At 37.3% G+C, this 11,949-nt stretch overlaps 1 protein-coding gene across 9 annotated transcripts; it reads right to left on the reverse strand.

Moving 5' to 3' along the window:
- Positions 1–1,231: 1,231 nt before the first annotated feature.
- LOC18441897 (Rubisco methyltransferase family protein) lies at positions 1,232–11,727 on the reverse strand. Of its 9 annotated transcripts, none has more exons than XR_002282221.2 (13): positions 11,189–11,727; positions 10,097–10,172; positions 8,426–8,631; positions 8,093–8,179; positions 7,842–7,934; positions 5,847–6,001; positions 5,295–5,379; positions 5,115–5,201; positions 4,799–4,918; positions 2,414–2,515; positions 2,129–2,299; positions 1,520–1,584; positions 1,232–1,438 (listed from the first exon to the last, which is right to left on the reverse strand). XR_002282221.2 is itself a non-coding variant. In XM_006852122.4 (12 exons), the coding sequence occupies exons 1-11, from the start codon at positions 11,552–11,554 to the stop codon at positions 2,132–2,134; spliced, it is 1,545 nt and encodes a 514-aa protein (XP_006852184.1). In that variant the 5' UTR covers positions 11,555–11,727; the 3' UTR covers positions 1,232–1,584; positions 2,129–2,131. The 9 variants fall into 9 exon arrangements, 2 of the variants coding, with proteins under 2 accessions (XP_006852184.1, XP_088725086.1); XR_966922.3 differs by having other exon boundaries at positions 1,232–1,441; XR_016057043.1 differs by having other exon boundaries at positions 5,295–5,389.
- Between the last annotated feature and the right edge of the window lie 222 nt (positions 11,728–11,949).

The raw sequence follows: 11,949 nt of genomic DNA on the forward strand, positions 1-11,949 counted from the left end.
TTTGGGACATACATATATCTAACAGAGAGCACATGATAAAAAAAACATATTTTTCTGGATAAAAAATTACCAAAATAATACTAAAATTTTTTGAGGTATTTTGATCATTTATTTTTTACCAAAAATGTCTTAATTTTTTCTAGGTGCAACCCAATAAGAAAATGGGACACCCCATATTTCCTAAAAAAATATTTTATCAAAAAATAATTAAAAATCAAACAGTATTTTGACGTGATATTGTGACATGAACTATCCAAGCTATTCATTCCCATCAAACGACTGAGAAATGAGGTCTGCAGATGAATTTATGGGTATCGTCGTCACATAAAAAGCTTTCCCATAAAAAGTGGTCTCAAATGGGAGAAGATTGGATTATTTATGAGCTGCATCAGCTAATGGTATCACTAAAAAAAAAGAACCTGGAAATGAAAATTTCTATTACAATCATTTAGCACAAGACCTTGTATCAAGAAAACATTCCCTTTCAGATATCATTTACAAAGACTCATGGGAATATCAATAAGACAAAATAGGAGTTCATTATTAATTGGTTATTAAGGAAAAGATGGGTTTGAAGGGAAAATCCCAATGGTGTAGTTAACGATTAAAGCCCAAAAGGTGTAGATTTTCATAAAGAAAATCCTGTTTTCCTTTTTTTAGCTAATTCCTTTTATTTGTCCCATTTCATAAACAAAATTAAGAGAGAGAGAGAAGGCATCAAACATGTGAAATCAGAAACCAAATAACATCTTTATATCTAATACTTCTACCCATTGGACTGGATGAGTTCAGGGAAATTTATCAAAATATATATAACTTATCAACTATTTAACATTTTACTCAATTTCAACGATTCTATCACATAATGATATATATATTTTAGCCAGCTTTTTCAAATTAATATAAAAAATGGGCAAATTGATATATAATCCAACTGTACATTTTGATAAATATCCCTCGACAAAAGAGACGGAGTGTGAAACCTAAGCCTAATACTGCAGCTCATAACCTACAAGCAACCAAGTTATCTCCATCTTGGTTAGCAGGTTTACAACTGACAAGGAAACCCATTGAAATTTCCTGGCTGCCAAACCTAAGCCACATAGGGTGATACTCAATTTCCCCATTTCTTAAAAACACTCATTTTGCAAGCTTCGAATACTAGTTTGCACACCGGGGGGGAGGGGGGAGGGGGGTGGGAGGAGAGAGAGAGAGAGAGAGAGAGAGTTGGTTTGACATAAATGAAATGATACTCTCCGAGCCCAACCAAAAATTTAAGGAAATGAAATGACAATCTTCAGTCGAATCAAAATAATTGAGGGAAATGAAATGATACACATAAATACATGGCACTCATATTACCGCATGCTGCCACCCAACCGCCGCGAAAGAGGTGGTTGACAGAGAACTAGGCACCACCCAACCATAGATAATAGAGCTGCTATTCCATGATATATTTTCTTCAGAAATCAGATTATAATTACAGAATAATGCATCATGGTTAATATGTTGGGCTCACCTGATCTCTCTTACAATTGTGTCCGACCCTTTCCCAAGCTGCTTCGTGCCAGGTACATGGAATTGCTTGTATGTTTGAGCCGACAGAATTAGCAAACAGTGGAAAAAAGGAAGCTCAGACAAAATGAACTAAGATGAACTAAGAAAAGAATGACGAGTAAAACTCATCTAAATAAATAAATATCACAGGTCCCAAAACTAGCATTGAATTTGAAGGACTAAAATACATTATTCACTTAAAAAGAATTCATAGACCTATGATGAAGTATCTGACTCCATTCTCACCACAGGATAGGGGCATAAATCCCACCTTTTTTTTTTTTTAAGAATGGCCTGGTGCCTTGGCAGTAGTATTGCTGAGCCCCATGGTGAGGTCTTTGAGTCCATTCTCACCAAAGGGTAGGGGCTCAAATCTCCACTGACATCGCACTTTAACTCACCCAAAAAAAAAGATCTATCCATGCCCATCCAAATGAATCTCTCTCCTGACCACCCCCTCTCAACCTCAATTATTTAGGATATGTTTTTCAAGCTAATTCCATTTGTGCTCCCCAAAAGGTGTAAAGGCAAACTGATTCTCATATAATGGCAAGACTACAAGACTTCATACCATTCATTTAAGCAAAGGAGCATAAGGTGCAGGACATGGAGATGTAGTTTGATCTGGTAGCTGTTCTATTAGCTCATCCACGGCCTGAAGACATGCATTGAGCATCCTCTTTTCCAGCCTTATAAGCTGAGTTGCAACCCTTCTCTTTGGATCCACATTGCTCTCTGACAACTGATACATCACAAAGTGGAACATATTAAGAACAACCATTTGCGGGTTTCACGAGAGAGAGAGAGAGAGAGAGAGAGAGAGAGAGAGAGAGAGAGAGAGAGAGAGAGAGGTTACCCGGGCTTCATCTTCAGATGAGGTTGTAGGGTAGCCAGCAAGCCTATCTTTGAAATAGCCAGCGAGCTGGTCAAGAACTGCTCTTTCCATGCAGGGACTCACCTGTGAACATTGTCATATCATATGACATAAACCATCCACCACAGGCAACCATACATTACCTCATTCTCCCAATATACTAGCAAGAAGAAAACATAAGAGCACATAAAAATGATTCCTTTTATGGGGGATTAAAGGATATTTGATACTAAACTTCCCAAAAACGATCAGGTATTACTTTTCACTTAATTTATTTTCAACAGTTGTCAATCTGAGGTAATCATTACTAACGAAATTAACAAGTGTTTCCTCCAATGCAGTGTATTGCTCACAATTCTGTAAAGCTTGAAATGAAACCATTTACATTTACTATTTTCTTTTCAATAATTTCTGTTCTTCTAAAAGTAATTATAAGGATTTGTTTTAAGTTGTTTATTGCATTCTTAGGAATCCCCTTTTATAGTCCCCTTTTTCTTTCGTCCAAGTTGGATATAAATATTAATATTTTTTTTCCTTTTGACAAGGGAAATATATATTAATTTTTAAAGATGAATTTTCAAGATACAAGTTAACCTTTCTTACGCAATGAACTTCTGAAGTTCTTTCTAATTTTTGAGCATTTATTAACTCCAAATCAAAGTTTTAGTCCCAGATTCCAGTGGAGAATGCAATCCATAAAATTAACAGGTTCTAAAGCTTAATAGGGAAATTATAGCAATACTACATGGAGTACGATAATAGTCAGTAACACTGTTTGTATTCCATGACAGATGGTAGAGATGAACCATTTTCCGGCTTGAGCAGGCAATGGAGGTCTTCAGTGCAGGAACAATTTATCTTAACTGTCTGTCACTTACAATTGATGGTGAGAATACATGTGTAATATTAGTACGCAACATGCAGTAAGCATGGTGTACAATCTCAACATAATATAGTCTTGCATCCAAAAATGGTTAGTTACCTATCCTTACAAATCCTAACTACTAAGCATTTTGGTTTTCTTCTTGCACATGTCTCTATTCATAGGCAGATGGCAATTTTCTTAGGGGCGGGGGTACTTATCTTTGCCTTTCACGTTCTACTGCACACAAGGAACTAATGTCTTATAAAGCAATGAAATCACTATTCGATTCACTAATTGCCCATAGCCATTGGGGAAAATGATGGGACAAAACCCAAACTCAATGGTATTGAGACCATACAGGGCCAGAACCAATAAGCCACCTGTAGAGTAAGACTTAAAAAGGACGTGAATAAAAGTTACTGAATCTTCTCTATGGATATCGATGTTATCATGCAAACCAAGGGTTCTTGAACAAGAGTAAACATACAGCAGTACACTGTTCCATCATATGCAATAAAAGAAACAAAGTAGTATGCACATTGTTGAGATCTTGGTAGGCGATCCCTTCTAGGATCTCGATTCTGTCGCTCCTAGAACAGATTTCTCAGGGATCTCGATTTTTAAATTTTGAGATCATGGACCTCGCTAATAGGGGTCCCAATTCCTGCTGTCAGGGATCTCAATCCCAATCTTAAAGACCAATGGAACAACCAAGTTGATGATTTTTTTGTTTATAGTCAGCTAGCAACACAACTATTACTTGCTTGCTATCAATAATAAAATCCCTAATTTAAAGAGTATACATAATCCTTGATTATCATACACTTTGTTGGTAACAAGATCCCCAAAAAGTTGGGATCAAGAACCCCAAAAAGTTGGAATCTCAATCCCTAATATATGCATTGTACGGATGGCATTCCCAACTATAGGGATCTTCTAGCGTTTCACGATCCCTCACTCCCAATCCCGATCTTGATCCTGGTACTGTTCCCGATCCCGGTACCGCTCCCACTCCCGATCCCAACAACAATGGTTTAGATGTTATTACAATTACAAAGGCTTGCATACAGAGGCCTACCAAATAATACATAAGATAATAATCGCTTAAATAGAGGCAGATATATAGTAAGCCACCCTGTCCAGACTCTTAGCCATTAATCCTTAATAACAAATAATTATTTTCAAGGAATGAAAGAAGATATAAGAATGAGTGAGGCAAAGAAAACTAACAAAGGAAAAAGAGTACATTATGTAATCTAATTCTCAAAAGAATGTATAGAATATAATCCACTGGACTTTGGAAAACATGCAGGCAATTGGGTCATCACTGTCCATATAAACGATGAAATGCAATGGATTCCACTTTCTCACTATACCTTCCATAATTGAATGCTAGGACCTGATAGATCTACTTCCCAAAAGTGAATGCGGGAAACAATTATCTCAAAAGAATTCAAATAGTTATCGCATAATAAAGATGTTAAATCAATACACGAACTTACAGGACAAATAGGGCCTTGGGAGGAAATAACTGAATGCATCTCTGAAGGATCTGAAACATAGCCTAATCGCATGTATGGCAGCATATCCGTGACAGCTTCCCTTTCTCTTCCAGCATACACCTGAATCAGTCTAGGCCATTTAATTGCGATCTAGCCCTAAATTGTAAATTCGAGATGGGAAAGTATACTAATAGGTATCTGTAGTAGTACACCATACACACCTGAGTATGGTCTACCATACACAGGTTCAGTATACTTTGCCACACAAAATTTACCGGAAGGATATACTTTTCTCCAGAAGATTATGTTCCCATACATGAAAGGCTTGCACAGTTAATTTCCCATTTCGTTGTGCAATCATTCGTTTGTCCTGATATTGAGGATCATCTGTATTGAGAGAGGCCTGGATCAAAGGGTTCATAAGGAACACGTTGGTACAAAAGAAAATTTGGGGAATATAAATCTACAGACAAAAATGAGGAAACCCATAATTTACCTTGATAAATAGGCGATCATAAGGATTATCTTCATCCACAAAACCATAATTCAAAAGTAACCTCGAATTTGGTTGTGGTCCACACCTACAGATATCTGCCAATCTTTAAAAGACATCCTAAAGCATACTAATCAATGCGTCTCGCAAGGGGAAGTTCAAACTTATATGCTAATAGACTATGGAAAACTTTAGTCTGGGATCATCACTGGCTGATAAAATGGACAGTGATGACTGCATGATAAAAAGACAGACGATGATGGACAGTGGGACCCACCCACAATTGGGTCATGTCCTGTTCTGGTGGGTACTCTCAGTCCAACACCAATTCACCGCAATACCATTTCATCATCCATCATTTCAAGAGCGATGAACCCAATAGACTATGGTTTTCCATGGTCCAGATTGTAGTATAGCATCCCATCGAGCGATAGAACTGGAGTATGTGACAATCACAATCGTAAGCGAATAAATGTTTTTTTTTTTTTCTTTTGAAATGTTGATGTTGAGCTAACAAATGACATTCAAAGAAGAACTATCTCCAAATGGTAATACCAGACAACAATTGCTTCTCCAGCCTTGTATGCACGGTCAACTACCAGCTGAACAGCATTTTCTACAGCTGTCAACATTGCCTTGCAATTGCTTTTATATGCAAGAAGAGGAGGCCCCAAAGGAACTAAAGCAAACCTACGAGCCAAACTGACATTCTGGTTGCACCAAAGAAGCAAAAAGCATTAGTGTGGTCGCTAAACATCTTAAAACATGACACAAATGGAATACTTTTATACAAGTAGGTAGTCCACCCCCAAACTCCGATGAACTATAGGGATCCAAAATATCGTGTCAAGTGGCATGCCCAACTATCTTGTTACAGTCTACAATCATAAAAGGCAGACACTGCACAATTACTAGGTAGAAGAGCATATTGTAAGCCCCAATATCTTTTTGCCAGCCACACCAACTACTACATCCAGCAATGACAGCGTGTCATAAGAAGCAGCATCAACTCTTCAGAGAGCTACTCATTAGAAAAATAACAGTCAGAAAAAAAAATCATTATTTTTCTAAGAAGCCATCTGAAAAAGACTAATGTGGGGATTTTACTAGACTTGATTGGTTAAGGTGTTCAAGATTGCAAGCTCAAATTTGAAGTTCCAACCCTATCCCTCTTAACAATGGTTATACTGATTATATTTTGATTTATTAATGAATGTCTTAACCTGCTTTTTTCAAGTTCCTCAACCTTCAGGTCAAGTTAACTTCTGAACAGGTTACAAGAATACCAAGTAACTCATTCATGGATTCGATATCTCCTAAAATGCAATAGTGCAGAGGAGTGCTAAGTAGCACCTAGCTATTGAAAACCTCAAGTCTGTAGCAAGGTTTCAAAATCGGCCCCTAGGCGGCTGGCTTGGTGCCCAGAGCCTTGGGCACCTTGTAGTACAAATTCTTAAGATATTTTAAATCGAGCTACTAATCAACTCAAAAGTCTCCTAATACCACCAATAGCACCCTAAAAATAATTTCAATGGAAAAAGAAAACTTTTTCAATCCACAAAAAATACTTTTGATTCTCAAAAATTACTTTAGATTCTCAAAAATTACTTTAGATTCTAAAAATACATTCAACATAGAGATTGAGGGTTTTTTTTTTTCACTTTGGAGGTTAAAAATAACCCCCATAATGAATTTATACAATCTTGGAGGTCAAAATGACCCCCTTTGCCCTTTTGGGCGAGTTTAAGAAAACGTAAAAAGGGCCCACGGCCCTGGGCACCCACCCAAAACTGGGCACTAGGCGCCCACCTGGGCGCTCGCCCAAGTACATCCGCCCATGTTGGGCCGCCTGGGGCTGGGTGTGCGGTGTTTTGGTCCAGAATGCCTAGGCAAGAGCCTAGGCACCGAGCAGACCTTTTTTTGAAACATTGGTTTGTAGCAGCCCGTATTTCGATAGCGACCTGTCACCAGTAATACAATAGCGTGCAAGTGAAAAATACCATTCCTTGATTTTTATAAATATCCAATTCAATAAAATGCCGTGATTTCCTTTAGAACATATTTCAGTTTGGCTGAGTAAGAGAATGCTTTGGCTCCCTAGGGCTTCAAATGAAGACTTCAGATTTGTACTGTATAGAATGATACAAGACACATGAAAATCAAAAAAATAAAAAAATTATAAAGAAGAAAATTCTAAGATAATACATTTTTAAGATATTGTGATCACCATCATTGCACATCAATCACACAATTGTTCAGATTTATTTACCAAAAGTAAGAAATAAAAATTAAAAGATGTTCACACATTAATGTAGCAATTCACAAAATTCCAATCAAATTGTAAATTATAAAAGAAAAACATAACCACTCATTTAGCCAAATTCAAAAAGGCTAAGTCTCACTAAGTCAGTCTTTATAATTTTTAATTGTTGTCACGATCATCATGAACCTCGTCATCATAACATTAAAGCATTTTTGAATATAGGGCCACAAGAATGCCAGAACTAGGATATCCATACGTTATTTTGTATATCACGCCAAAAGGATTACCTGCAAATGTACAACACAGGACTGGACTGCAACAAAAGCTTGTTTGAATATTTCAAAGGGGAAAGCCTCAGTTGGTATATCATATGGGTATTGCTGCAACATGTAAAAGCACAAAGCAATAAACAACATGATGCTAGATTTTTCTTTTCAAAATCATACAAAAATAATGTCATTCAATAACATACATGGAACAATAAAAGCCATTTGTTAACCAGAATAAAATCCTTGAGCTATTAAGATGCAGTTGAAACCTGAAATAATGAACCAGCCATAAACCAAACTGTGTCAAGTTCATCATATTCTCTCTTGATACCCTCCGCTCTTTCTAGAACTTCAGCCTGAGCCATTACAGGAGAATAATCGCATCAGAAACTTTAGATCTATCAAGCATCTATTTAGCATCTATAAGCCACTGAAGCTGCACTAGGGATAAGCAAACCACAATAAACTGGTATTTCTTTGCCATTCATGCAAGATACATAGAAGCATCTATGCAATGTAGCATCCAGACAAGTAATTCAAATCCAAAGTGAGTAATATAACATGGTGACCTAGTTATCAAGAAAAAGAGTAGCACATAATACCCTAGTTGGGCTGCCAGTTAGATATGCTAGTTCACTTTCAGACCACAAAAGAGGGGATTCAACAGCCAGCTGCCCTCTTCCTCGTTGACGATCAAGCTCCCTGATGAATGGATACCAAAAAGACTTCTTCCCTTGCTTCTTCTCATACATGAGATATAGTGCCAAACAGGCCAATTCTGAGAGCTTGTTAGTTGTCAACAATTCCGCTGCATAGAAATCAACAATTTATCGCCGTTAACAAGTTTCTTTCAATACATTAACAAATTACTAGTTATTTATTTAGGGGAAAACTTTAGATCCTCCTGTTGGAAGACTGTAATAGTATCATCCTGTCTTATTATGTGGCAATTCTGACCGGAACTTGTGGAGGTCTCCAGCAAGCCAGCCAAGTGATTGATGAAAACACCTTTGCGACAACCTATGTAAAAATCCGGTGGGCTCCCATGCCTCTGCCCTGAACTTCATGATTTTGGGGGCAGAACTCAGCATGAGCGCACGCATTGCATGAGTGAATGTGTGGGGAGGCAGGCCAGACAAGTCACATAAAATGTCCAAGAGAGCCATTCAAACACTTTCTTAGCAAAAATCTCACATTGGATCCTAGGTTGGAGTACCCGAAAGCCCACAGGTTTATCAACGAAGTCTGCCGGGTGTTGGGGTTCGTGGTCGCTTATTTGGCCAGTGATACACGTGCCACGTGCATCGTGCCACGCACCAACGTGCCACGTGCCAACACACCAGACACACATGTCATTAGAGTCACAGGAAATCCTTGTCAACATGCATGTTTGGAAATTTTCATTTGGATGTGAGACATGGCATGTCTCCCATGTAGATATACATGTGACATAATCTTAAGGCATGTGTCTATTTTGTAAGACACGCATTGGTAAAACACATGTCTTTGATTTTGACCCACACGTTTTTTTTTTAAGTTAATTTTATTATCAAGAAGTCAGAAATTGATTTTATAAACAAATATGTATAAAGAGGTATGCGTCGTATAGACTTGTAAAGATGTGTCGTTCTAGACTTGGCAAAATATAGGCAGGTGAGTTGGACTCTTCAAATCCAAATCAGACAAGGCTTCTTGTATCATGTCCTTGTCACCTAGACCACAACATTTAACAGAAAAAACCTTGATGGAAACCACCATTGCCGCACCTTCATTTTGGGAACGCCCTGGTCATTTTAATATTTGTTTCTAGGTTTTACTCGTCAATATCCAACGATCTAATGAACAGAGTGTGGAGATGGAATAGGAGGACACTATTACAATCCTCCTACAGGAGGACCAAATGTTTTGCAATTTCATTTCCTGAACTCCATGTAAAAGCAGTCAATTTCCATGGTAGTTTGTAAACTCAAATGCTAGTTAGAGAAAGAATTCAGGAAAAAACAGGTTCAAGAAAATTATGTCATGAGAAACCTCAATCAAAACCTTTTTGTATTCCAATAGCTTCTAACTCAAAGTACAAAAGGAAATTTATGTCATGATGAAGAAAATCGAGTTAATTAAAAGGGAAATGAGTAATTTTACCAGTTAAAATGAATGGGGACAACAAAAGCATCATTAACTACGTAATACAACTATGAAATCATAGTCAAACAAAATCTCTCAGAGAGGGAGAGAGAATTGTAAAACTTAATGAAAAGTAAAATATGCCTCACCAATATGTTCATTTCCCAGAACTCTTTCAAGTGTCACAATGAGAGAGTTTGGAATTGAGAATGCTACATCCCCTGCCTGCCAAAATTCCCAAACAAAACAGCAATGAGCAAGGCACTTTGCACCAAAGAAAATTTGAAAAGCCAAAGAGATGCACTGCACATTGTTTGGTAGAAAAAAACCAGCAAAAATAAAAGATACTAAAATAAAGATTCCTATAGAGAAGAACAGTTCCCAACAAAATTAATGATACCATAGAACAAAAAATATATACTAAAACCCAAAAAATAGAGCAACTAAAGGTCCATACAGAGAAGAACAATTCTTAAAAATTAATGATCTCGTAAAACGACAAATATATAAAAAACCCAACGAAAAACTAGAAAAAAAGAACAACAATGACCCAAATGAAGGACACCAGTTCCTAATGAATCAATATTACCGAACTAAGAAAATGAAACAACAAATATAAACACCACCGCATGCCCACAAAGACATATACAAACAACAACAACAACCCACATAACGAATACCAATCCCCAGTGAAATTAACAAAGACAATGAAACCACAAAAGCATATAAACTACAGCCACAAAGAAAATCTAAAAAGAATAACAACAATGACCCACACAAAGAGCACCAATTGGAACCCATTGGAAAAAAAAAAAGAGCACCAACGCCGAATAAAATTTAGAAAGACCCAAAAAGAAATACAGAAAGAAGAACAACAATGAACGACATATAGAACAATAATTCTCACAAAATTAACAAATAAAATTGATAAACAACACCCACTACGAAAATCTAGAAAGAACAGCAATGACCCACATAGAGAACACATCTTCGTAATAAAATCAACAAAATAATGAAAAAAAAACCTATGAACAAAACCCGTGTAGAAATTGCATAGAGAAGAATAACAATAAAAAAACAAGAAGCAAAACCCTGAGTCCCTGATATAAATCCAGCGAGGAAAACTAGATTACAAACAAATAAACAAAAGACCACATTGAAAATCGGGAGACAATAATACGAACAATAAACAAAACCCACATAGAAAATCTAGGGAGAAGAACAAAAATGACATCAACTACCTGAAGATCCTCACTAGCTGCAACATAGTGAATAGGCCTATGCTTCTCATCATGAGAAGGCTTCTCTCTCAACAAAACTTTACAAGGAGGAAGCCCCTGACTGTGCATCCATGACTTGAGATCGATTTCACCTTCTTTGGATCCCAGAACACGAGAATTCCCCCCTCCAGTCCTGGAAGAAGTCGTCAATGTATCAGCACTCGAAGTTGAACAAACACAGGCCCTTCTCACCGTTTTAGGAGAGAGAAACAGGCTCCCACCATGGCCAGAAGCCACCATCGACCTAGAAGAAGAAGACCCATTTGAAGAGAAGAGAGAGAAAGCATGGTGAGGGAGGAAATCCAATGGGGCAGTGCAAATTCCCATTTGGGTTTTGGTTCTCTCACTCTCGAGATTGGAAATGTAGAGAGTGAAAGGCAAGTGGAAGAAGCATGGAGTCTGTGGGAGAAGGCGAGTAGGAGTGAATTTAGAGAGAGAGAAAAGAAGGGATAAGAGTGGCGAGATCCATGGTTGTATGCTACGCAAGAGTTGATTTCAGTGCTTGTAGATTGTACAAGATAGATATTTGTTTGCATTTCATTTCGTGCCTTGCCAAACTCTCTCTCTCTCATGCCCAAAATCCAAGGGTTTCTCTCTCTAGACCACCATTCCCTCTCACCGTCTCACTCTTGTCAAAATCCATCTCACCTTCACGTTAACATTAATCGTAACCATATTGTAAAAGATAAATAATTTTTTTATGTACTTTTTCTTGTACAAAA

The sequence above is a fragment of the Amborella trichopoda genome, chromosome 6, assembly GCF_054954075.1.
Source record: "Amborella trichopoda isolate Santa Cruz 75 chromosome 6, AtrichopodaSantaCruz75HAP2 v2.0, whole genome shotgun sequence".
NCBI classification, from domain to species: domain Eukaryota; kingdom Viridiplantae; phylum Streptophyta; class Magnoliopsida; order Amborellales; family Amborellaceae; genus Amborella; species Amborella trichopoda.

What these genes read in the sequence shown, in the direction of transcription:
- LOC18441897 (XM_006852122.4), bottom strand. Translation starts at nt 11,554, where the DNA reads ATGGGAATTTGCACTGCCCCATTGGATTTCCTCCCTCACCATGCTTTC. An exon ending in CCTGTGTTGTACATTTGCAG is followed by an intron (nt 6,002 to 7,841) that starts GTAATCCTTTTG and finishes TGGTGCAACCAG; the next exon opens with AATGTCAGTTTGGCTCGTAG. An exon ending in GGAGAAGCAATTGTTGTCTG is followed by an intron (nt 5,380 to 5,846) that starts GTATTACCATTT and finishes AGATATCTGTAG; the next exon opens with GTGTGGACCACAACCAAATT.